Source organism: Schistosoma mansoni, chromosome 4 (genome assembly GCF_000237925.1).
Source record: "Schistosoma mansoni strain Puerto Rico chromosome 4, complete genome".
In the NCBI taxonomy this organism is placed as follows: Eukaryota; Metazoa; Platyhelminthes; class Trematoda; order Strigeidida; family Schistosomatidae; genus Schistosoma; species Schistosoma mansoni.
In genome coordinates, this window is record NC_031498.1 from 22,272,093 (window position 1) to 22,299,910 (window position 27,818).

Below are 27,818 nucleotides of genomic sequence, written 5' to 3' on the forward strand. Positions count from 1 at the left end.
ATGAGAGGTTTTAGTGTTCACTTACTTTTGCACCTATTCATAAACTTTAGTGGATAACCATTTCATATTAACGTGTCAGTCAGCAGCGCATATGCATCTGGTGCCCTTCTGTACCAATATGTATGTGTTTAAATAAATAAATAAATAAATCCTTGTCAGTCAGCAGCTTTTCATCTTCAGCAGCATATTCTTTGAATCCCACTAAGGAGGCATTTAACCAAGCCTCGCTTCTATTGCAATGGACAGAAACTATGGAAATTTAAATATTGCCTCATCTAAGTTGGTTTCCTATAAACTGACCGTCCCATAGAACTATCCTCTCTTCGACTCAAAAGTATGTCTAAAAAGAGTTATTGGTCATTATCTTTTGCTTCATATATCATTACAATATCGTTCTGAATCCAACTGAGTTTATCTAATAAGTGGGAAACCTCAAAATCTTTATGACATAACTAGTATATCATCCATGTATTTTCTATACAAAGTTGCTTCGCTGATGAGCTTACTCATCATATTTTCAATATATGACATAAATACATCAGCCAAGGAAGGCCCTAAAGGGTTATCCATAGCAACGCCATCAACTTGTCGAAAATATTCACCTTCAAACGTGAACTGTACATTTGCAACACATAACAAAAGTAGTTCTTTCAACAGTGTTGACCGACTAGGAAAAAGGGGAAATTATTAGATATATGGTAACAAAGGAAGACAACAGTCTTAGTTAACGGTACGTTCATAAAAAAGAGTTTACATCAAAAGAATGCAAAGTCTTATCTTTAATATCAATTTCCTCAAAAAGATTGATTAGTTCAAATGTATCTTTATTGATAACAACAACCCCAGAACCTTTATCAGGTTGGAGGATCACAATATCTGACCTACTTTGGAGGTTTTGTAAGGTAGCAAAATGTTTAGCAGTCAAAATATTCTTGTATTTGATTTGAGAGCCGTGAACGTGGTGGCCAATATCAACCAATTTCACCTTTAACCAATGTTGCTCATATAAAGCAGTTGGGACCAGAGGGTTGAATTGATCATAGATATTTTCGAATTGAGCATCTATCGATAAATCAGAGATTTTGGCATGTGCAACGGATAAATTAAATGCGAGAGATAAAGCTTCTTTCGCAAATACAGAAAGTTTAACAGGTGGTAAATTTGTTACATACTTATCCGGGATAAATTGAAATTAATTTCCATCATTATCATTAATAAGAGATTTGTTCGGCTTTTGTTTAGTAGTATCGTGTTTTGGCAGTTCAGTAGTAGCTAAAACAAACGACTAATTGCTTTAAATAAACAGAAATGTTGCAAGAAAACTAATCCCAAATTAAGCATTGTAATAAGCTAAACCTGTAAACAATCAAGTTTTAATTTGTTTCTATTCGCTAACAATAACCCTGTATATCTCATCAAGCAATATCGTCTTTTATAAGAAGCTAATTTTTAGATAATACATTGCTAGTGCGTAAGCAGTATGCTTAAATCAACTTCAACTGCATTAGATTGAGTAGTTGGATGACTATGAGACATAAACACGTTTTAAATATGAGGCGCATTGACTTACAAAAATCATTATAATTATCAGTAAAGTGTAGCATTTGATTATTAATATGAATCGAGTACAAGGGAGAACATTTGTGCAATAAGCATATTTACAACATATATGTTAAAAGTATTATGAGGTTGTTATATTGGCCTCAGAAAGTGTGTTTTCCGAGTGGATATCCGAGCACTATAATCACTATTAAATAGTGAATCCAAATCGGTCAACAACTCGGTTGTTAAACATCGAGTCAGTTCTGATTAGTTACCTCCAAAAGAATCCCCATTCAAAATTCTTCACAAAATAGGGCGAACTACGTCAAAGGGAGGCTGGAAAAGAAAATCCTTCATAGCGAAGGACTTGGCAATTCATTACTTATCCCTAGCACCTAAGGACTAAGAGCAAAAGATAGGTGGTTTCTTGTATTTGTAGAACAACTGCAATTTTCAGTTGATTTTAACTGAATTTCATTGATTCTAACTCGTAAATTACTCAAATATATGCTTTGCGCATTTTTTTCTGTAACATGAACAGATTTCACCTCCAAAATACAATATATTTTATGAACGATTGTCATTTTTACTTAGTTGGACACGATTTTTTCCGATAGAACGTAGCGAACCCATTGCTTTTAAATCTACTTCGGAATGAATTAAAGCTAATTACAACTGATTTTATGAAAAGAACCCCGTAAGTACTTCCCTAATGAGATCTATCAGAACGTTACACCTAGTGCAGATGGTAATATATTAGTTACAACAGTGTAGTATTATAAATAATTAATAAATGCATTGTACAGTTGTATAATAACGTTCTCGTTTGTAGATATGTTCAAGAAAGTACAAAACTCTTTAAAATTCTGAAAAATTGCTTATGAATACTCGTTAGAAGGTAGAAAGCAATAGTTACCTAGTATATTGTCAATGGCCAATGCATCCAAGATTAAGTTCATTTCACATGGCAGTATGGTATGATCTACTCAGTAAGATTAAACGGGTAGTGATAAAATTTCCTTCATGACGAATATCCGTCTTCTATTCCGGAAAATACGATTGTTCTACTCAATTGACTTTATCATAGTCATGTTTATAGTAAGTTGTCAAGGTCTGATATTCTTAGAGCTTTTTTAGCTCCAGTAAGAAAATGAGAACGAGTACATAGTTATCGAAAGCTGTGGCTACATATGTGATATCCTTAGAATAACCTACGTCCCAAATTCTGTATAAGAACAACTCCGTAGACACCTAAAACATACAATCTCTAGTTTTGACAGTACTTATCATTTTCGATATTTCAGCAAAGCCCGACCCACACGTGAAAGTGTGAGGACCATGACTACTGGGGACAAAGTTGAAATCATGAGTTGATATTTCAGAAGTAATTGATATTAAAGACTGTCTAACGCATATAAACAACAAGGTCTAAAACCTCATCCAACATTCAGTCAACAACAACAGTCAATCCATTGAAAAATACTCTGGATGTCTGGTTGAAACCTTTCGACCCTATAAAGGGATTCGGAGGTTAAATCGTTTAGAGGGGATGTGTTGAGTTGATTTGCACGCAACAGGTATCATGTAACTCTCTCCAGTCGCTGATTGTCAATCCCGAAGTGACAGATGGAGTTAAACAATTAGTAAATGGTAGACAAATTGCTATTGTCGGATAACGAACGAAAATACAGAATCAGCAGCTTACGATGTGGACGTATTTTAAAAAGCAGGAATACTTAATGGGTGTGGCTGACCTTAATTTGCAGAGGCTATTGTCTACTACATTCGCGTTAAGATTGTGCAGACAGTAAACGTGGATCTTACATCAAAGATGTATTATGTTTTGATTTTATAACGTGATGGACAACTTTGAAAATAATTAATGGGAGAATGTTCAAGTGCTCTAGAATAAAAAATTTAAAATTATACGATTTCTCCGAAGATTCGATATCGTTTCATTGCAAACTTTTGTGTTAAATGTTTTTTGAAATCTTGAGAATAAGCTGAAGGCAGAAAACAAACATAAGACTAGCTAAGCATAGGTTATAATTTTTGTAGACACATGATTGGTAAATGACCAGGAGGACTTATTGTAATCCAAATGGGTATAATGGGAGAAGTTAACCTCCGGCCAGACACATTAAATGTTGAAAGAATCAGCAAGGATGGAACGATACGCAGCGCCATAAGAAAGGTGGAGTTAAATATTGAGCAGATCAACGTATTTCAAGCTGTTACACACTATTCGACTAAAACTTGAACATTATTAGACTAAATATGTTGTCGGCTGTGTATTCTAATTGTTTTAACATAATTAGCCCATTTTTCACGTAAGTTTTGAAGACAAATGTGTTATTCGAATTCGGGAAAATAACTCGAGTTATTCCCCGATCGGGGAAGAAAATTTAGGGAAACATATTACTCAGCTATAGCTGCCTGTTTTCCCGAGAAAGGTAAGAAATAGAATGAAACTGCTGCGTTTTCATCTCAACTTGCACCAAATTTTTCTACACAAATTCCCATAAACTTCCAAAAAGTTCACTTTTATTTCCACCAGGTTGGTTTATTGGGAGATTTAGTCTGAATAAGTGAAGTTATGGCTTCATGTGTATATATAGTTGTGGGCGATTACACTTTCTTTGCTGAGTAGAATCTGAAAGTCATACCGTACTTACCAAATAAAGAACCACAATCCGCTAAAACCGAAGACCCAACAGCACTCTTTATTGTAAGTGGCTGTGTATTTGAAGGTCACCTATGAAGGCCACTTACACGCTGTTTCGATCTATAAGAGCAGCAGATTTGAACCAATTCCAAACTTGATCACTTTGAGGACAATTGTACTGAGGGCATAAGAAAGAAGAAGTGCTTCATAAGTCACCTCAATGCGTCCCCATGGCTTTTATGTAATAAATTGGTTTTTGTTTAAATCATTGAGTGTTTATTGCATTAAAAGCATAGTTGGTCTATTTTTAACTTGAGTTATTGCGGCTAAAGGTTCAAAATTTTCCTTTTTAGGCACTCTTTTTTTCTTAGTTGGTTTTCATACAAGTGATTGTCTTGTGTGTTTTCGGCAATGTTTCCTCTCTAAATCAGTTTAAAATGATCCGCTCCACCTATGAGTGTGGATAGCCAAACTGTTTCTTCCCTGAGGGGGAAATAATGCTATGTAATGTGTGTTGTAGATCACTAGCGTAGATGATCTACGTCGAATGACTGGGAGCCCGCTCGAGTTAAACAGGAATGGTGTGACCAACCAGATAACATCGAAGTCACACCTCGCGGTAAGTACCTAAATTGGATTATGTTTTCGTCGTATACGGGCACTATGGCTACTTCGATGACCGTGCAACACAAAAGAAGTTATTACAGAGCAAGTGTAAGAAATAGAATAAGATCACTGCTGTATGGGCCAATCCATGGCGTGCAATTAGCTGATGACCGTTGGTTGTAGATGACCTTGACGCGGATCGTTGAACTGTTTGATATTCACTGACCCGACTGCCGGATGATTTGGCTACGGACAAGTGACATTTTACTGATCATACAGTATAAAAAGTGGTTCTACCAGGTGTGTGCCCATTTAGATCCCACCGCTTACAAAAGATGCTCGCAGCATAGCTACCATTGGCTTTGTATGTTTTTATGCTTGAGCATTGCATTGCTGATGAAGGAGGCGACAGACCTTCTGACGCTGGCCAAGAAGAAAGTTGATGGTGTCTACACTGGTTACATGAGTACTGGCAGCGAAGAATGAGCCAATGTGTTACGTGCTGTTCATGACGTGCTAAACGCCCTACTGAGAAACATGAGAAGGTAAAATCTCCCTTCAAACAAACAAGGAGTGAAGTACCAATAGATGGGGTTGGTCGCGATTCTAAAGTAGTATATGAAGACCTAAACAGAAACGTCACTGTTCATGGCAGTCCCAATGTGACTGTCCTGATTGACTGGAAGTGGGAGACAGTGCCGAGACAGAGGAAGAAGAAGAAGGACACTATCAGCACCGGTTTAGTTGATAAGCCTTTTACAGAACTTGGAATTCACCGCCAGGGCAAGGCTCTACTTGACCCTAGTGTGGCTAGAAAAATCTTAATGTCATATAATATTATTGTGAGTAGTTTGGTAGGACCAAATGACCTTGAAAATTAGACACGCGCATGCTTTGGAAAAAGAGCATTTATTCGTAGCATCTTGCTAGATAAATATTTAAGTATCAGATAAAAAAATTGATAAGGATGAATAAAGGGACTGACAAAAATAATGGACTTAAAACATATAGACTCCTTAAGGTAATCCTAGGGTCGGAGGACCAATGAAATATTTTGTCAACTAGTGCTCAAAGTCACAATAACACCAACATCCCATTAAGACCTGATATGTTTGTAAAGGATAGAATAAAAAGGAAGGCGACACTTGCAGAAGTAGAAACGCATCGACAGAGTGGCGAGAAAAATCTCTGCTTAATAATTCCTCGAGCAGTTAGATCTTGGAAGAGAACGCTAATATGGTCTATATGAGTAGGTCATTCGCTTTGAGAGTCTTATACACAATACTCGTAGTTTACGAAATAAATTTCGTGAACTATGAGTATTGGTGGAGCAGTCAAAGTTACTCATCGTAGCTGCAACCGGAATACGGTTAGTCCATGACTTTGACATCACTCTAGAATTATATGGATACGTCAACCCAAGAGGTGATAATAATCGATGCAACAAATGGGGTGAAGTCTCTACATAGTTAATAATGTTGACATTCATCCCTCTGTTTGTGAGTCTCATGATAGTGAAGCTTGTTACGTCATGGGCTGATAACTAACTCGAAGGTTGTAAATTTATTCCTGGTATCATCTACTGTAACCCAATCTGCTTAGCTGATAACTTTATTTTAGGGGCCTATTAGTTTTGGAGTTAAAAAAGCAAATGTCTGATGGAACATTTTAATGAACTTGATGCTAGGTGAACAGAAGTAACCACCGTACGATCTGAAAACACTTTCCAACATAGGCTCCTGATAACGGTAATGGAACATTAAGTACAGAAAGGATCCGTATCCATACATTTTAATTCAACCAAGAATATACTTTGTAGGACTCAGTAATCACTCATTCAAACGACGATAGTGACTACACAAATATTCTCCCAGAGTTAGCATATCTTTACCAGGCTGTTTTTTCATTCGGGTTTAGAGCTTGTGACATAACATACTATCGGAATAAACCTCGCCTGAATTCGTGCTCTGAAATAACTCTCTAGCCGGTAAATATTAACTCATTAATTGAAGAAGCATGTTCAAGGAAACGCTCGGTTCAATTACTTTCCCGTTTATGTCATGGATAGTACCATATCGAACAAATAACTGTCCATCACGGATAAATTGGGCCAAAGCTTTATTAGAATATTTCGGTAAAGTGTTTTCTACCAATAATGATGAAAGACTAACAATTCATGGTGATAATTGCAGATTATCGATGGATCTTGTGGTTATTAAGAACGGAATTGCTTTATGACTTACTTAACATCCTAAATCATATAAGTCCAGGGGTCCTGATGATATTCATTCTAGAGTTATGAAAGCCCTGGCGGGTGTAAATGCTGAACTTCTGTCGACGAAGTATAATAAGTTTTTGAGCCATGCTAAACTGTCAAGAGACTGAAAAGACGCAATTATCAGTCCAGTCTACAAAGAAGGAAGTAGAGACTTGGTGAGTAACTATCGACCCGTAAGTCTGACCAGTGTAGTTATCTAATTAATGGAAAGATCATTCGATTGGATTTTCCAAACTATGTGTAAGGAAATAATCTTTTAATCGCGGAACAATATGATTTTAGGAAAGGCTCATCATGCTTGTTTAATCTGTTCATTTCAAGAGAAGATTGAGCTGGAGGGAAAGATAGAAACATTCTGGCAGATGAAATTTTCATGGATCCAACAAAGGTCCCTGGTATGGGTATTAAAAAGAATCCATTATGAGATCATAGACTGGACTAGTAACTTTCTCAGTAATGGAAGACAATGGGTAAGAGTTCCCTGTAAGATCCAAACAAAGGTTTGGCTGAAGAATAACTGTCTGGGTAGTTTAATCACTCGTTATCGTCCAATTAAAATCGAAACAAGGGGATTGGGAAAATAACGGTTCTAAATTTCATTATAAATACAAATGCACATTATTATCTAAACAAATATTACCGCTCAGTTATTCAACCAATAATTTGTTCCTTCAATAATCAGTCTAAATTACAATAAATAGACAGATAAGAAATATAAGAAAATTATCAAGCGCACCAAAAAATAAGTGTTATTCTATCCTTTCTGGATAGATCAAGTAAAAATCCGTTCAAAAGATAATAGTTCATTGCTTTATAACACAGAGTGTTTCCAATCCTGGTAAAGTGCTTCAATTTACAACCAAAATGCACGATCCCAGTCAACTCAAGCAATCTAACTTGCTTTCTCAGCAGGCGACACTTCAATAGTTCTACTTTTAAACCAATTTTCTCTAGACATTCTAATACCATTTGCAAATTTTATAAGTGTTCTTTAACGGAGTAGCCTTATATTATATATCTCGAAGTGACTAGTCGAAATTCTACCGATTGGCCAACTTCAGATATCCCAGTTTGACCCCAATACGGTTCCCCAAACTCTAATAAATCAGTACACAACCGTCAAATGAGAATTGTTCATGGGGTCAGAAGCAGAACGAAAATAATTTACAGACAATGCATATTCATACAGTTAGGATGACCGTGAATATTAACCAAAAGGAAAACGACACGTGGAATTTATAGTTAGGACAATTGTAAATATTGACCAATAAGAAGCGACATGTGAAATGTATGAAAGGTCTGAAAACATGTGAAAACGTACCACTTTACGTTAGAATTAGACTCAATATATTTTTGGGATATTCTTGTGAATATCCTAACACCTTATACATACGACCATGCCTGGAGGTACACGAAGTTCACAACCAGGAGTTTATCAAACTTGATGAATCTGTATGATGCTCAGTAAGATTGTCTACCACCTCGAGGTGTCTAGTTGGGATCATCTACAGGAAGCCCACTGCTGACATCGAGTACGACAATGGTATGCTGGAAGGATTAACCCGCTCTACGCGTCTCGGATTCTCTCATATCCTAATTCTAGGGGACATCAATCTTCCTAAAGTCAACTTCGCGGAACATACCTATATTGGAGGTGAAAAGTCTACTGAAGCTCGGTTCTTCAACTTCATTGGGGATCTAGGATTATTCGAAAATGTGAAGTTGGCAACTCGTTGGAGAAACAGTCAGACGCCGTCGCATTTAGCCTGCGTATTCACAAGTGAAGAATTCCTAGTCGACAACCTCTCAATTCTGGCTCCCCTGGGGAAAAGCGATCACACCATTATATCCCTCAGTTTTTTCAGCAAAACTGAGCTAAGATATCCCACCAAAAACAGACGCTGGAATTTCAAACGGTTGGATGTGTCGGCTTTACTGGATTATCCACAACAGGTGGATCGAGATGTTCATCTTCAACTTGAAGTGGATGCTCATTGGGATTTCTTACTGCACACACTCTTATGTGCTACTAAGCATTCAGTTCCTCAAACCGTTCCCAAAAGCTACAAACAACCTACAGCCATCAATAACAGCACTCTTCGTTTGCTAAGCCGCAAAAGGCACTGTTGGGCTGAATGCAAACGAACTGATAATAACGGCGCATACAGGCTATACAAACATATAAGGAACATATGCACAAAGGCAATAAGAAAAGACGGGATTCAGTACCAGATCAAGCTTACCGATACATTTTTCTCCAATCGGAAAAGCTTATTCCGTTGCACAGCTTCCCTTCGACAAGGCAAAACTAAGGTATCCCAACTGCTAAGTCCTAATGGTCCGACCAATATCGACGGTGATGTCGCTAATCTTTTGGCTGAACAATAATCTCGGACATTTTGACCGACCCACATCAACTACACTAATGAAAGCTTCATCTGCAACTGCACAGGACTTTCCAGAGTGAACATGAGCGCTGACCTGGTGCTCCATAAACTGCAGCATATAAGAAAAGACATTTCTCCTGGTCCGGATATGGTTCATTCTGCTATACTGAGGGAAGCAGCTTCAATCCTGACAACACCACTTAGTGTGATGTTTCCACACTCCCTAATCCGAGGCAAACTGCCGGAAATTTGGAAGCTGGCTCACATCACACCAAGTTTCGAAGGAGGTCGACGTAGTGAACCATCAAGCTACCGACCAGTGGCCCTTCTTTCCATACCTTCCAAAATTATGGAATCTCTAATATACGACGGTATACACGAATACTTATTATCCCTAAAGTTCTCCTCACCCCAACAACATGGTTTCAGAAAGGGTCATTCTTGTATGACCAACCTGCTGACTGTGGTGGATAGATAGAAAACCATCCTTGGTCGCAAGGGGAAGGCTGACGTCATTTACTTCGATTTCTCAAGAGCTTTTGATGGGGTCGACCATATATGTCCCATCAACAAGCTTAGACGATTGGGTATAAAACCCCCTTTGATTGACTGACTCACTTTATATCTAGATAACCGACATTTTAAGGTCAGAGTTAACTTCACTCTCTCTCAGGCTATGGAATGTCCTAGTGGGGTCCCCCAGGGCTCAATACTAGGTCCTCTTCTCTTGATTTACATTAACGATCTTCCACAACAAGTATCTTCTGATTTATTGTCTTTTGCTGATGATGTGAAACTTTGGATAGAGATACGTAACCAGAAGGATATACAAGCACTTCAGGAGGATCTGACTCGACTTCAAAGTTGGGCAGACGACAACGGATTTACCTTTAATACTTCAAAGTGTAAAGTAGTCCATCTGCGACATGTTGCAGACTGTAGTTACAGCTTAGGAAACTCCTCTTTAGAAGTATCTCAAGTCGAAAAAGATATAGGTGTGTTGGCGTCCTACGACTTAAAGTCTTACGCTAGCTGTGACAAAAACGCGAATCTTGCACTGGTAACACTGAAGCGCATTTTCGGGCAGTTCGACAGAAGATTTTTCCACATAATCTTCAACAGTTTTATTCGTACCCATTTAGAGTACGGAAACATAGCATTTCCTCCCTTTCTCCAAAAGGATGAGGACAATCTGGAGCGTATCCAACGTCGAGCCACGAAATCAGTCTGAGGATTCGGATTCAAACCTTAAGAAGAGCGTCTCCAATCACTTAACATATACCCGTTAGAGTTTAGGAGTCTTAGAAGTGACTTTCTTGTAGCTTACAGTAGCCTTAACACTTCTGGTCATCCTCTTAGACATCTACTTAACCTTAGTCACAATACTAATCTAAGGGTTAACACCCAGAAACTAGAGACCCAACATAGTAGAACAGAGTGTAGAAACAACTTCTATGGATGTACCACTGAAAAGTAGAAGGTGCATTAATTGGTCCAAACGGCACTGTTTGCAACTCATATATACTCGATGGTAAGGTAAGAAAGGTCATATGTTGATCACCTGGATGAGATTTGACTTACTCGCCGTTGAATTTCCAGCATGGACATCGAATACTTCATGAGCGGTTGCTTCTCACTTCCTAGGCATTTATAAAGTGGTGAGTTCTCAGAGAAAGGTTTGTACTACTGTGGAAATTCCATTCCTCAAAACCTATACTCAAAGATACCTGTTACTCCAAAGTTCTTCCCTCACAGTCGTTTTTCAAGCATTCAGAAGCTTGTTTCATAAGCCACTTTTGTAGTAAATGCCAAAATCCATAAGAAGCAAAGTTTCCTTCTGTGGAGATCATTGTAGGCGGCTAAGGACAACGCTTCGAGGAGAGGGTAGCAGTGTGACGTTAGGAACACAGCAAGGTAGAAACGAATTTGAATTTAAAATTATTGGTTGATTGGGCAGATCTATACCTTTAATTGTACAGCTTCAATTAGTCGGAGGCTAATTGAGCCGAGAATATATACGCATCTCCCCGGGGGATTTACCTCAGCGGTGATCCCAGCCAACTAATCGAACTGCTCATTGAACTAAGTGATAAGAATGGAATTAGTTTACTCATCATTTAAGGTCGACCAGGGTTGCTAACTTAGTCAAGCGACAATATTTTTGGATCAACACCATCCAAACACATTGAAAATAGGTTTGATATCCATTCCGGATATATTTTACACCGGACCACCACAAGAACACTTACTACAGTTTCAATATTGCCTCTAAACTAGCATACCTCATGTACTATATTGTTATTTGGGAATAAAATACTGTTACCACTGGGATTAGTACGAGCTAGTTGATCTACCTAGTCTTTGTACTGAAGATAAACATGTCACATATTCAGTGCTGGCGACACTGTTGTCCGTCACACCTTGATCGAGGAGCCCAAACCAGTCAAACCAAAAAGTGATACTACCAAATAAGCGACTCACTGAGAACATCAACCAAGATGAAGTACATTGGATACTAAGCTCTTTAAACACGAAAAAATCATCAGGGCTGGATGGGCTACATCCCAGACGACTGAGACAACTCACAAGTCAGCATAGTCAGGAATATATAGAATCAAAAGGACGTGTTATGGCTTACATACAGAACATAATAAACACTATTCGATATTTCTGACTAGAACGTTTCAGTCTTAGAAGTAGGCGGGGATATTAAAAGTTTGCGATGCAAGGAGTTAATATGCACAGTCCGCGAGTTGTCAAATAAGCATGTCACTTATTAGAATGGAGTCACAAAATATAGAACAAAATATCCCCAACACATATTCTAGTAGTGATAGTCCGACGACACTTATCTATGGTTTACCATCTCTTTTCACATCTGAAATATTATATGACGGACCTAAACGATGTATACTCAAGACGGATAAGCTATCTCCTAACGGCAATTCAAATAATATAATTGAGGGCCATAGAACAGATGTAGATTCTACAGGATTATGCCACAAAGGATGTTTTTCTGTCCCTCGTATTCGTGACCTAACAGACAGCACAATGAGGGGAAATGTGGCTAGCTCTCAAAACAACGAAACAAAGGGATCATGTGATTCGGTGACATGTTTTTCAGAACACGAACTGTCTGACATTCCTTTGAGTTCTAATGACGAAGACAGAATAAATTTTGATGTATCTGATATTTCGAAACAATTGGTTCTGTTGTCCCCTTTTTCCGGGGAAAAGTTCGCAACTATCCGTTCAGAAAGCAATTATGTCCCAATGACATCCAGTTTTCTGACAGAAAGGGATAATGGTTGTGTTCGATCCTCGGATGTAATGCAGCGAAGTACATTACATCCAAAACATATCACTGTAACAATGCCTACTGTAGAAGATGGTCTCTCAAGTGGCAGTGACTCAGGTAGTCCGTGTCTTACTTCAAGATCTCGTGTGAAGGACTCTTCATTCGATATGCGCTCGTTCTCTGGTAGCCCTGATTCAGTCACAGATATTTACTGTGGTAGACCTACCATTAATTCCCGTTCTGAGAGTCTCGACGGAGAACATTTGCTAAACCCTGCCATAGTGCAAGATATTTCAAAAGATATCATGGATATTAAGAGGACTTTGGGTGCTTCTGATCACGCGAAAATATACATTCCTTCATGTGAACAAAATACTGTAAATACTAGCAAATCAAGAGAGCAAAATATCAATCCAAGATCTCCTGACAAAGTAAATGGATGTCATTGCAATGAGATGAAAATAGAATTCACACCATTGGAAATATCACATGCTAATAAAATCTCGGTCTCTAGCCGTAATTGGGAAATGTTTAAAGACCAGTAAGTAGAAAATTTATATATATATATGCATATTTAATTTATAAAACTTTAATGATCTTTATGTAGGCCAATTTATTACACCGGCACAAAAGAGGAGCTTTGTAGATAATCGTCATGTTTTTGTATAACTCATGCGATTCTTAAGTTCAGTCGATTTTTACTAATAGAAACCGAGTGAACCATGGTTAATAAAGTTTGGTTGGCTAGGACACGGAATTAAATTCAATGGGTACAAATCAGGTGCTATAATTTACTTCGCTTCATTTGCGGCACAAAAAGTGGCTATTAAAACATGGTGCTCATTAGTATCCGACAGAAAAGTAACAGTAGCAAAGCGGATTGATGTTGCGACCTAACGTGTGACAGTAAAATGCAATAATAATTCATCCAGTGAAGCCATACTATTTACGAGCTATGCCTTTACTCTTTCAAAATCCAGGATCTTTAAAAAAATAGGCATTGTATAAGCTAATGTAAAGATATGCGCTGCGGTCCTTATTATATCCAAATATAGGTCCTTACACCCTAGTATTTAGTCAGTCAGTTACAACGTGGAACCTGGTACGTATGTACATCGGTTTAAGTTTCCATACCCTATTAGTACAGAAAGATGAAATTGTCACACCAAATCCCAGAATACTAGAGGTAATAACATCGAGTAGTAATTGGAAAGATCATGCATCAAAGATACGATCTGAGAAAACATGAATTATGTAAAGGGAAACAAAAAGAGGGTATGAGGGATTCGGAATCTTGGAGTTTGGAGGAAGACAAAGAATGAATGCACTTGCACCATTGCGAATGATTTTGATTAGTGTTATTCAAAGTCTCTAACCACTGGTTACGATAATCACGCGGACCCCAACCAAATTGTTTACACCTATAAACATAACTAAATCCAGTTGTCGGTGATTTCATGAGCTGATATCTTGTTTTGGTTTGACCACCTCCAGTTTTGTTCCAGCCTACTCTTGCACTAGAAAATATCGCCCATCAAGGCAGACGGTGATTGGGCACACGTAACACATGTCCCAGATGTTCTCAGTCGATGAAGGCCCTTTTCTACATCAATCGATTTACCATTTATATCTAGTAACCTGTTTCTGTCCTAGAAATTGTTTACTTTGTGGTCCCAAAATACATGAGGAATGCTTCATAGATGCCTATGATGGACTACCAGTAACCTACAAATGTCTTCTATTTGTAATGGCCATGTGTTACATCCATAAAGTAGAACGGAGCTAACTGCTACGCATTAGACTCTCTTTTTGGTTAGAAGACGAATATCTCGCCTACACGACAAGTGACAAGTTGGCAAAAGCCAATCGATCCTTCTGAATCTGTGTAGAGATTTCGTTAGACACTAGACAATCAGGACTGACGAAACTCCAAAAATAATTGGGGCCGTTGATGTGTTCAACTACTTTACTCCCTGTCATCAATTCGGGCATTGACGCAAGCCAATCGTGAGGTGATATTTTGCATTTGGAGGGAGAGAACCTCACCCCATACATGCTTGCATTGTTGCTTAAAGTAGTCAGAAGACTAAACTTTTCCAGTGCCTTCACCAGACAGAAATATATGATCCGCGCATTCTAAGTGAACATGTGAATCTCCTGGTAAAAGATCGTTCCCTGAAAAGTCAGACGATGAAAGTGGTATCTGTGGAAGTATGTCTATAACAAAGTTGAATACAAATGGGGAAAGCGGATAACCCTGACGAACGCTACTTGAAATGAGCGATTCAGATGACAGTTTTGCATAAGCTGTGACTCGACCAGTAGTGTTTGAGTAGAGAACCTGTACGATGTTAGTGTACTTGTTTTGTATGCCTTTAAATCACAAACTTCCACAAAACCTCACAATCAATAGAGTGGAACGCCGCCTTAAGGTTAATAAATACAGCAATAGTCGGACATCGAAAGTTATGTCTATGCTTCAGACGGCAGCTAAACCAAAACACGACATCAGTGCTTGAAGTCACTAACTTCTAATCTGAGCCATGTTAGTAGATACAGACTACTTGGTTGGGGTCTGTGTGACTATCGTAACCAATGGTTGGAGACTCTATTTGACAGGTTTCAAATTTCAAGTTAAAGGTTCGGATTTTTCCTCACCTACCTTAGTTTGAACATCTGGGAAGTATTACTAACAATCACAAAAGTTTGTCGACATAACCCGAGATCGATCTTACTGACAGATACATTCACTCTACCACTAACTTTTCAGTCTCAATATTATTTCATAACTCCGGATTTTATTCATTTTTATTTAGCTAATTCCTTATTGAGTTAAAAACTACTGCCTTTATTTCCGTCTTCTTTATCACTGCTTCCCGTAGTAGTACAAAGTGTAACATTTTGTGCCATTTTCTACATTGGCTAATTTATTTCTACAGTTCATAAGACCTATTGACTATATGTGCTTATTAAGATAACTCGTGGTTGTTTCTAGCACAGAACTTACATTCATTCTTTAAGTCTATTCCTAATATTATATTATGTAATTTGAAAAGTGCAGACTCATATATTCACATGTAGTAAGTCAGGTGTTCTAGAAGAGTTGAGTGTATTACAAGACTGCGCAGATTGAGTATGTGGAATCAAGCTCAGACTTGTAACTAACATTCTGACTGTCTAAAACGGTGACTAGCACCACATAATATTTAAGTCTCAACTCCAGTTTTAATTATTTTATTCCCTTCTAAATATGCCATGACATTTTCACTTATTTGCGTACTTTTAGCGATAAAGAGAAGAATACTGTTCAGGCTGTTGTAGAATGTACGGATGAAGGTACATTTGACCAAGCTTCTTGTGAGTTAAAGTTTTAGAATCATAATATTGGTATTTTTCACAGTGTTTAAAACTGATCAAATATTTCATTCAACCAAATCCTCTGATAAATTTAAGCGGCAAAAACAACAAGGTTGAGACAAAAAATGGATTCATTCTATTTCACCGCTTCTCATCAGTGGGATACAACATAAAATCGCAATTATTAACATAATCATCGACAAATATTTGTAAAATTAACTCAAAAAAAGTTACTGAGATTATTGTTTGGTTACTGAACAGATGTTCATATGATATTCACTCTGAAAATACCCATGATAAACTTTTAATTCAAAATAAATACTAAAGAAAGTAATCCGCTCATGTAAATGTTACGATTTCCGTAAACTCTGCTGTTTACTGTCGGCAAACAAAATTAGATATTCGTTGCTTTTATTCCATGCTAATTATGTCCAACCTTATTTGAATATAGTATCGTAGTTAATAACTTAATCTGTATTTATGTAGAATTTTGGTAGTTTTTGCAGTGTTTATGAAAATAAACTTTTATTTACAACACATCTATTATATTTTAACATTAGATATTGCTTCAGCAGCATTAATACTTCTCTTTTTGAGCTGAAGTTACTGATTTGTAATTGTTGAGTATTTTGTAAAATATCATGGTTTTTTAATAGGCATTGTATTGGCTTTTCGCAGTTATGGTTTCCCTTTTGGTTGTTTGATAATTCTGTTTGAGATGGTGGATATGATTTGTAGCTCAGGAGGATGATTTTAGCAGAGTTTCGTTTTCCAACTAAACCATCTAGCTCAAAAAATGAAATCCCACCAAGATGATTCCATTTAATGTATGCGATTCTGTAAAGTATCGTTGATCAGTCAATCGACACTATATGACCAAGTTTTGTAGTTTGTTTAATTATTGTAGTAAAATGTTTGATGAGAAGTTTAATATTAGTATCAGTTACGGGATCTTTATAGTTGCGTCCCATTATCATCAATTCTTTAACTACATATTACCCAGGAAATAGTTCGATGGTGAATGATGGTGAGCGGCCTATGCTTCTCCACGAGGGTCAACAAGCGTAAGTAGGTAAGTTTTGACACTTGATAGCCATACCAAACCATACCAGTATTGATTTATACTTATCCATTTCAAGTTGAACGTTAATATTTACCTGACACTACTCAGGTATTTTATTATTGTATAAAAATATTATAATAGGCTTATGATACTAGAATAGCCACCACCTTGATTATTTATTTATTTATTTAATCACATATATATTGGTACAAAGGGCACCGGATACATATGCGCCACACAAAATAATGAGAATGGGAGGAGAAGGAAGAAGATGCGTATATATAAAAGAAGGAAAAAAAAGAAAAGGAGAAGAGTAATGATGGGGGAACTGAAATATACAACCAGAAGAACTCTCTCAGTTAGGAAAGTTATAGTCACTCTTTATGAAGAAAGTAAAAGAAGGTTACAGCAGGATCGCCACTGGCTTCTATTCTGAGCCATATCTGATAACGTCTCTAGCCACTGTGTTGCACCATCTCTCGGACCCCAGCCAGGGAGTCGTGAAGGACCAACAGAAGCCAACCCTTTGCAGCTTTCTTTCATGCCACGACACCATGTCATACACTGACCTCCTCTCCGCTTTTTCCAACCAGTCCCAGGGTCGGCAAATAATGCACGACGTGGAAGTCTCTGGGACGACATTCGTAAAACACGTCCAAGCCACCGAAGTCGGTGTTTCAAGATGATGACACCAATTGAATTATCATCTCTGCACCCGAGCACACGATGCCGAACCTCTGCATTACTAACATGGTGTTGCCACTGAATGTCAGCAATCCTTCGGAGACAACGATGATCGAACACAGAGAGACGTCTAACATCCTCAACTCGGAGGCCAGGTTTCACAAGCATAGAGCAAAACTGCTCTCACCGACGCGTTGTAGATCCGACCTTTTACAGCCAGACTAACATCATGAAGGCGCCAAAGATGGCCCAGATTGGCATAAGCCGCTCTGGCTTTCATTATACGTGCATCAATCTCATCACTCACGCCCCCACCAGCATTTATGTAGCTACCTAGATACACGAACTTCTCAACTACTTCAATTTGCTCACCATCTAGGGTGAGTACAGGATGAGAATCCTGCCAGTCTTGTAGGAGTACCTTGCACTTGGAGGGTGCAAAGCACATGCCGTACCTGCGGACACTGATTGCCAACTGATTAAGTGCGGATTGCATGCCTTGGGCATTATCGCACAGTAAGACAATATCATCCGCATACTCAAGGTCGAGAAGTCGTTCTCCAGGCAACATATCCACACCGCCATTACTTACATCCATCAGAGCTGTTTCCAGGATGTCGTCGATGGCAAAGTTGAAGAGGAATGGTGAGATTGGGCAACCCTGCCTAACCCCGCTGCTCGAATGGAACAAGGGAGAAAGGTGGTTGTATGCCCTCACTCTGCCTGAGGTGTTCGTATACAGGGCCTTTAAGATGTTAATGAACTTCTCAGGCACACCCTTCTTCAATAGACAATCCCAGAGAACAGTCCTGTCCAACGAATCGAAGGCAGCCCTGATATCAAGAAACACTACGATTGTTGGCCTGCGATAAGTATGACGGTGTTCTAACATTTGGCGGAGGGTGAAGATGTGATCAATACATCCTCGACCAGAACGAAAACCAGCCTGCTCCTCGCGAGTCAATCGTTCTCGGGTTTTAAACAACCTACGAAGAATGATAGAAGCCAATAGTTTGGACGCAATCGGAAGTAGACTTATCCCCCGATAGTTATTGCAGGAACAACGTGAACCCTTTTTAAAGATAGGGACGACTATCGACTCATTCCATGATGTTGGAACACTTTCTTGCTCCCAAACCTTTGCAAACAACACAGTCAATTCCTTAGTCAGAAAGTCACCACCATCTTTAAAAAGAGCCGGAGGTAAGTCATCTGGGCCCGGTGATTTGTAACGTTTCAAGAGTTGGAGTTCCTTGCGGACTTCCGCCTCGTTTGGTGGATCAGTCGTCACCGGCCATGAGGGGCAGGACAAGCTGGTTGATGTTGCAGGAGCAGCAGGCCAGTTGAACTGCCCTTCGAAGGATTCCGCCCATCGTTCAAGACGTCGAGAGATGTTAGTGATTGGCATCCCATCATCCTCGTAGATTGTTTCACTCACACCAGACTTCTTGCTGCCAGTGGCTCGGATGAGTTGGAAGAGCTTCCGGCAGTTACCAGATGCAGCTGCTTCTTCCATCTCATTAGCACGCTCCGACCACCAGGCTTCTCGGTCCTTACGCAAGCTTTGCCCGATTTCATTACGTAACAGCCTTCGTTTGTGGTCAAACTCACGGTCACCCGGAGTAGACCGACGGGCTTCCATCAGTTGTAAGGAGCCAGAAGAAACCCAGTGCTTGTAAGCGGGACGTTTCGCGAAGCCGCAAGCGACTTTACTCGCCATTTTCATGGCGTCGTGAAGATGCAACCAATGCTCATCTATACTTTTCGGTGGGATGGTAGCTAACCTAGAAGCTAGCTCTGTTCGATACTTACTTGCAACAGAAGTTGCAGCCAGTTTACTAACATCAATCCGTTGGTGGTGGTCAATCCTTCGGCCACTGAAAAGTAAGGTGAGATTGGCGCAGACCAGGGCATGATCAGACTCCAGATAGGTACTCCAAAAGGAGCGGCAGTCTTGTACACAACCACGCCAGCGGTAGCTGATCGCGATGTGATCAATCTGAGTCCAGGCTTGGGATGCAGAAGGAGGACGCCAAGTGGCACACCGGCGATGACTGTGCCGGAAGTTAGTGCTGGCCAGAAACAAGTTGTGGTCTGTGCACAGTTGCAGCCAACGGTCCCCGTTATCTGTCCTGCGACCAACAAGTCCCCATCGGCCACCTAAACGACTCTCTTCTGTGCCTAGACGCCCGACCTGTGCATTCAAGTCTCCGGCTAGTACTACAATATCTGTCGAACGCGCTTTCTGGAGAAGAACTGTTAACTGATGGTAAAACTCATCCTTGATTGCATCCGGGCTGCAATCTGTCGGGGCATAGGCGGAGATGACGAAAAGACACCGATTCTCACGCCGATTTCTTCTCACTTTGATGGAACTTTCTAATCTAACAGCACATAACCGACTGTTAATGGGGATCCAATCGATTAGTGCTGCCTCAGCTCTAGCGCTTAGTGCGACACCAACGCCAGCAAGACCAGACGAAGATGCCACAGGGTCCCCGGATAAGCGCACGTGGAACAAGCTTTTCGAGGCGACAGATGGAGAGCGGATTTGTAGTACTTCACTAGAGTCTTGAATACGGGTCTCGGATAGACAACAAACGTCAACATTAAGACCTTCCAAAGACATAGCCTGCCCTATCTGTTGTCTGATCTGCATTAGTGTGCGAACGTTGAAGGAAGCCAGCTTGAACGGCGTACGTGGTTTCAGAAAGACTGCTTCAGTATTCATAATCGGTGGAAGCATTCACTTTCAACCAGACAGTGACTGGAGATCGTTTAGATAGGACAGATTTTCCACCATGGGCGAGCTGCTGCATAAGTTGAAAAGTAAGGTTACACAAATTGGGGATAAAAGGGGGTGAATTAGCGATATGGTAAATAATAATAATAACAATAATAATAATAATAGTAATAATGCAAATTGATTTGTTTCTAGTATGAACGAGAATATAATTGTCAGTTGAATGTTCCATTTCATTTATTTGCGAGAGGGCTGTGATACTGCCCGGGTGCCCAAACCGAAGCAGGTGGTTTTCTTAGGGGGCCACACCCCGAGCCTTTGACCTAGAGGTCTAACCCACAAGGTAGTGGAGCATCGTGAGGAGATGCAGTCCCATGGTAGCCGGTGACCAATAACTGGTTCATTCGCCATTTGTTCCTTCAGAATACGGGAGCCCATGTGCACTATTGGTTTGGAATCAGGGTTTTCCAACTCCCCTAGGTGGATCCTTCATATCCACCAACCCGGTTAAAGCGCCGGACATTCACTTTTCGTCCTCTCACTTTCGTAAACAACACCCCCGCCACGAGAAGGTAGTGAGTAGGACTTCCCTGGCAGGGGCTATATACGCGCGGCCATGTGAGAGCATTTCGAGAAGGAGAGCGGACTCTCCCCACTCTCGGCCGTACCAGGGCATTTGGGGGCCCACCACCTTGATAGATCTTTGTTTTAATAAGATCATAAACTTCGAGCACATTCTACCGGTTTTTAGAAAGTAGTGTAAAATATATCATCTATGTAGTTGGGAATTTAGTTGGCAATACACATATTGCAGTGTTGTTAAATTGTGTTCATGGATATATTCGAATGTAAACATCCGATCTAACTAACTCTCATTTTGATCAAGTTTCTTATTTTCCCCTTGTATACTAACACTATTCGATCTATCTGTAATTGGAAGTCCACAAAATAAGTCAGTCACAGCTATTCTAAAAGCCAGTTCACCTAGTGAACAACCCCACTTTCTCAATTTCCTGTACTTGTCATTTACCAAATAAACTCAACACATGATCCATAATTGTTGTTACTTTTTTCCCAATCTTATTTCTTCGTAGTTTGGATATATGTTATGTATTCTCATACATACCGACGTGAAATGCTGGTCAAAGTAACAATATTCTTTAAAAATAGGAGCAAACGGATCAAGACCTGGCGTCAATTCACGAACTCATTGACTTCTGGTCTTAGCTCGTGGGTGCGATGTCCTTAGTTTTGATCTGTTCATTAATTGTAATCAATGGTTGGGAACCTTAGCTGATATAACACAAGGTTAATCGCGGTTACATTCATTGTTAGTGTTTCTCTAAATATTCAGTGTCATTTCTTACTTCTTATTCTTCGATCTTTTATATTCCATTTTAACTGTACTTACCTCCGAATTCCTATTACTGTTTAAATTTATTCCTCTGCTGTACTTCATATCTTTTTTAATTTTTTTGTCTTGCTTTGACGATGTGAAATCTGGCTATTTGAACGGATACTTCATTCTTGTTGGATTCTACGTTGATGATGGATACTGGCTCCTATAAAAAACAGTGGTTTCTCTTATTGTTCTACCTCTCAATTTTTGTCTTTGTATTTTTTCTTATTTTTTTATACGTTTTTCTCACTCTATGTATTTTCAAAGTATAAAATGAATCATTTATTATTCTTTTAGGTAATGCTACTGACATTCAAAATAATATTCTAGAATCACCTATTGATTCATGTTCACACAAACAAATGCATCATTGGACATTCCCTGCACAAGTACATACTGTCTATAGTTCAAGTGAAGATGAAACTTCCCATAGAAGTAATATCAGTAAATCTGTTCCTAATAAATCTGAAATTAAATCTCGAAATAATTCAGATAGAGGACAAAATACAAAATGTTCATCACCATTATCGTCTACGTTTGAAAATTCGAAACAAAAAAGTCAGTTTAAAGCATCAATTAATTCAAGTCATCCAGGTACCGTAACAAATAAATTGAATTCGAAGAGTGCAACTCGTATCAATACTAATTCTGATGAAGTTTATAAGTCACCTATTTTACGACACTCCGATTGTCGAGACGGGGGTAGGTTTTTGGCAGCGAAATTGAAAAATTTGTTGTAACCTTCAGTAAGGTTGGAATTATAGTTACAACTTAATGTTTTTTAGAGCTTGATTAGTAGTCATTAGACTTTGAGTTCAGCTCTACTTCAATTTAAGCGACTGGTTCCTCAATCTCCGCACAAGGGTTGCTCAACGAGTAATACACAAACCTGTAGTTGTCTAGTCATGTTCAAAATAATGTGAAAATATGTATTGGCTCAAGTGGCTACACTTCATACCGCTACGACAAGAGGAAATTAATAAAAGAAAATGCGGAAGAGTTGAAAAAATAACACCAATGGTGGTTGAGCATTAAATACATAAAGTTTGAAAAGAATAAACACACATGTGTCACAATAATCAATTATTGAACTATGACACCTAATATCTGCCGTGGATTAAAGTTATTTAATGGACCCTAGTTCAGGAAATCCACACCCCTTAACACGCCTCAGATCAACAGTCAATAACTTGATGGATCAATACAATTATCTTGATTTGTCTCTATACTAGTCAGCATAGCATGTTAAGTATGTAGTCGTGTGTAACAGTATCAACCATTTCAGCTGGTGACGTTTCACTGTCTCACCATTTGATACACCATCTCTATTTAGTATTATACACTTAACCACAGCGTTATTCATTCTGTAGTTCCGCCATAAGGGGGGAGGTTGTGCCACTAAGTTATTTATCTTACACTGTTCAACTAAAATCCCAAAACTGACTAGTATTACAAATACCAGTGTTCAAATCTCAATAACAGATGAAGAATGAATAAATTTACATTCCTTACTTTTGCTGACTACTGGTTATTAGTATTATGGAACATTGCTTAGGATCTCCAAGGCTTTTCAAGCTCTGACGGCCGGGAAGTCAAATATTTTATAAATTAATACGGGTTTTATTTTCAAAGAAGTTCCGTACTAGTCAAAATATCACAAGATTGTTCAACTAAACATGTTCTCTAACATTACTCTCCAATATTACTGATTTTCTAGCTGTTGACTACTCCACTTCATACATACATTTTTAATCCATATATGTCACTTATTATCGTTATTATTATTTTAATAACTATTGTCCATAAGTTTTAATTTATTTTTGAAATTGATTTCATCAGATTTTGACAGTGACGAGGATACAGCTCAACTATTAGATAAACAGTATCAAGCTGATAAACAAGTTTATATTCCAGAATTAAAAGACAAGTCTTGCATAGAGGTATGTAATACTTTATTAGTAGTGTATATTTTTTTGTTTTACTTTGATTGTAGTGCAGTCTAGTCACCACCAGGGTGCATTTGAATGTTGAACTCAGCCATTAGGTTACCACTGCGGATATAGAGCAACTTTCACATTTGCGACTTAATTGGAGGCTGTTTTATCTGTCTGTTTATTTTTATTAATACTTTAATACTACCCAACTACGTAAACTTCATTGCTTTTAGTACTATATTTTGCATAAATTGCATTTCAATAACTCCAAAATATGTTGGTTTTAAATTATTATCAATTGATGATCATATCGTTCTTGTTTAAATCTAAAACTAAGTATCAGAAGGAATTCATGTCAAGTGATTACGGCTCCTCTGGTTTTAGGTCTTTATAATTTGTTTCTTTCGTTGTAACTTATTCATGAGGTATTAGTTTGAATACTGGTTTAAATACTATGAACCACGCTATATGACCTAATGAAACTACTCAAATTACTCAGACAAAGGCAGATGTAATAAAAGGATTCCAGCCAGTGAGTTACTGATTATGAAATCCTAATACCTTGGCCACTGGGCCACCGTCTTTTGCTGTATGTTATTATTTAATTCTTTTGTCTCATAAATTATTATAATTATTGCTACCATTCTATTTGAAGCATATATTTCTCAATGGTACAAATGTTGCTAATCATTTCCTGAGTATCTACAATCATTAATACGATTTAACATAAACACGTCATTATTGAGAAGTACTGTTCTTTCTTGAATCTAACGAGGATAACATCAGTTTGTCTTTTAGACCTGTTAGATGAGGCTCTCTTATGTTAGTATTGTTTCCTTTGTCATCATTATGTGGGCACTTTCTAAAATAATGTCTATTCTGCACTTAAGAAATCAATGGAAAATTCTGGATATATATATATATTTCTGTCCGTGTGTGGCTAATTAAATAAAAATTCTTTATATTACCAACCTCAGACAAGCACATATGAGAACAACTATTCACAGCGTAGCGGTTCACATCTCAGTAGTGTTTAAAAACAATGTCTGAAAAACTCATACTTTTGAATTATTCTGTAGATAATACCGTTGTTCACCCCTCTGAACAAAACATTTCACGATTCAACTATATCACTAGCCCTCTTATTTTAAGAATAATTCATAAACTAGTACACTATAACAGCATAATTTTAAAAAAATACTGATGAGTAAAACGGGAAATTAAATTCAATGTGTAGCCGGATCAATTTTGGATCTTTAATAGTGATAGATCATGAAAATTTATTCGTTTTACGATATGTTGAAGAACAACTTTTTCATTATTTTTCTTTATTGTTTTTTACTTCAACAGGCTGATCGTCAACGTAGAGTTCGAGAAGGTATGTTTGTGCGTGTGTGTGTGTATTAAAAGTATTATTACGCACTGAATGATTCATAATAATGTAGCAATTATTCTAAACTTTTAGCGGGATATGGATTGGATTGGAGCATATTCTGTGGAGGATTATGTTGGGAAGTGCTAGTTAATCATTTTTTAGCCAATCAGCTCTAGCGGATACTTAGAGAACACTAGAATCTTATGCTAGAATTATAAATATACTAACATTTTTCTTATTGTGATTCCTGCTCACATCCAACCTCATTTATTTGGGATATAATTACGTTCCTGTTTAACCGTGTTCTGATTTGGGGACTTGTCGAGTGAAGTGTCTAAAGAATACTAAGTAATAAGAGTAGCTGGGTGGTAATAAGAGAGATCATAATATAAACAAAAACGGAGCGAATTTTCAGTAACATTCTCAGTTTTCGATTTTTATCAATTTCATTTTGCTACATCTGGAGCTTTGATTCTTACTATGCCGCGTACTACTAGACTACTCGAACGATCGAACCCGCAACGTCGCAAGAGAGAAGACAGAAGACTAGTAAGTAGGAATTTTATTCCCCAAAACAGTGTCAAAATATAGTACAAAAATCTCATGCATGTATGGTTTTTTGACCGAAAGTAAATCATCATTTCGGACAGCCAATAAGCACATAGGGGGTCATTCTTATCCATCCAATAGGGAAGCTACACGTCGACATTCGAGAATGCTCCCCTAGGGGTGACTGGATGGAATGTCTTTGGCTCTTTCTGGGCTTCTCGGAGCTTCCTTGAGTTGGCCCACGAGTCATCCTTACACCTCCCCTCTTTGAAGTCTGTGACGTATGACTTTCTTTTTGGATCTACATGAAACACTGTTGTTGCTCTCCTTTTTCTGTTCAGCACCCTTATCGGCTGTGTGCTTTCACTCTTACGTTTTTCAAGTCGTTGGTTGGGGTCTTCTTTCAGGCTTTTCTGCGTTAAATCCACCAGCATGTGAAACGGTAGTTGTGTATCTACTGTTGCTGTTCTATGATCCTTTCTCATCTGATTAATATGTCTGATACACTTTCCGTCCCTTCTCCGTACTGGATAAAGTACCTTACCGATACGCCGTTCTATGACACTTGGTTCCCATTTCCGACCGCCTTGATACCACTTTACAAGTACTTTCTCACCTACCTTTAAGCTGCGGGTACTCGTCTGATACTCGTGTACAGGTTTTATTGTTTTCTTGGGTGGCAATATTCTGTCAAATATCGCTGGGTTCTTTGCTGCTTCTAGAGATGATTCGCGGCTGTGGCACAATTGTTCTGTACCTAGGTCCATAGAAGGCCAGTACACGTAGCTTCGTGCCAGTGATTTCATTTTGCTCATTCCCGGGTGCCTCATATGAAACTGTTTGAGTATTCGTCGTCGGAGAGTACTGGGGATAGCAATGCGGTGACCAAACAAGATACAAGAGCCGATAATTGTGAGAGATTCTCGTCGACGGAAGTATTGTAAAATCTCTCCTTGCAATCGTCCTGAAGGCCTCTTATTGATTAGAAAATGATGGATAGTCTTCAAGGTATTATCTTCTTCGCTTGCTTCTTTAATATTTTCAAATGTAATCGGTAAGGCAATATCATGTTTGGCCACCGCATTGCTATCCCCAGTACTCTCCGACGACGACGTGTAGCTTCCCTATTGGATGGATAAGAATGACCCCCTATGTGCTTATTGGCTGTCCGAAATGATGATTTACTTTCGGTCAAAAAACTATACATACATGAGATTTTTGTACTATATTTTGACACTGTTTTGGGGAATAAAATTCCTACTTACTAGTCTTCTGTCTTCTCTCTTGCGACGTTGCGGGTTCGATCGTTCGAGTAGTCTAGTAGTACGCGGCATAGTAAGAACCAAGGCTCTAGATATAGGTTGTAATTTCATTTGTTGTTATTTTTCCCTTTCCTATATTTTTCATTTTAATAAATTCTGCAGTGCTATACTGGAATTTGGATAAATACCAGTTTATACCTAAATGCTACATCGTTTTCTATGATTTACTATTAACGACTAGTCTGATAATTTCAAGTATATTGCGAATTTTTTGTTTGATCGAGTTATCCTGAACAGTCGATTTGAGTTTATGAACTAACTCAGTCCAGATACTTTGTTAATAAATACATGCATATCTGGTGTTTTGGTCATTTTGGAGATTTGGATTGTCGTTGCCATTAATTTCATTGATAAAAATGAAATCAACCTTAAAAGTGTATCATATACATATCACATTGTACTCATGTCTTTAATGAAGCTCGATTATTTTGATCTTGATAATGTTTACGTTGTATTTAATTGAAAGTTACTCATTAGTACTAAGTAGTAGTAGTGATAATTATAGTACTACTAATAATAAGGAAACTAAGTGTTTAGGGTTTTACTTGCCACGGTTTAAAGAAAAATTTTAATGCATGATCTAGTGCCTGTCGTCTATACTTGAATTTTTCTAAAA

The 27,818-nt window shown here is 38.3% G+C and overlaps 1 protein-coding gene across 1 annotated transcript in view; it reads left to right on the plus strand.

The window, feature by feature from the left end:
- Positions 1-12,244: 12,244 nt before the first annotated feature.
- Smp_144990 (amyloid beta A4 protein related) overlaps positions 12,245-27,818 on the plus strand; it is a gene marked incomplete at its 5' end in the record, with an annotated part of 39,369 nt that continues 23,795 nt past the window's right edge. The window contains 5 exons of the mRNA XM_018797216.1: positions 12,245-13,317; positions 16,063-16,133; positions 22,320-22,724; positions 23,862-23,962; positions 25,307-25,334. Of these exons, the coding sequence (XP_018652280.1) occupies positions 12,245-13,317; positions 16,063-16,133; positions 22,320-22,724; positions 23,862-23,962; positions 25,307-25,334 (1,678 nt within the window). The remainder of the gene's footprint in view (positions 13,318-16,062; positions 16,134-22,319; positions 22,725-23,861; positions 23,963-25,306; positions 25,335-27,818) is intronic.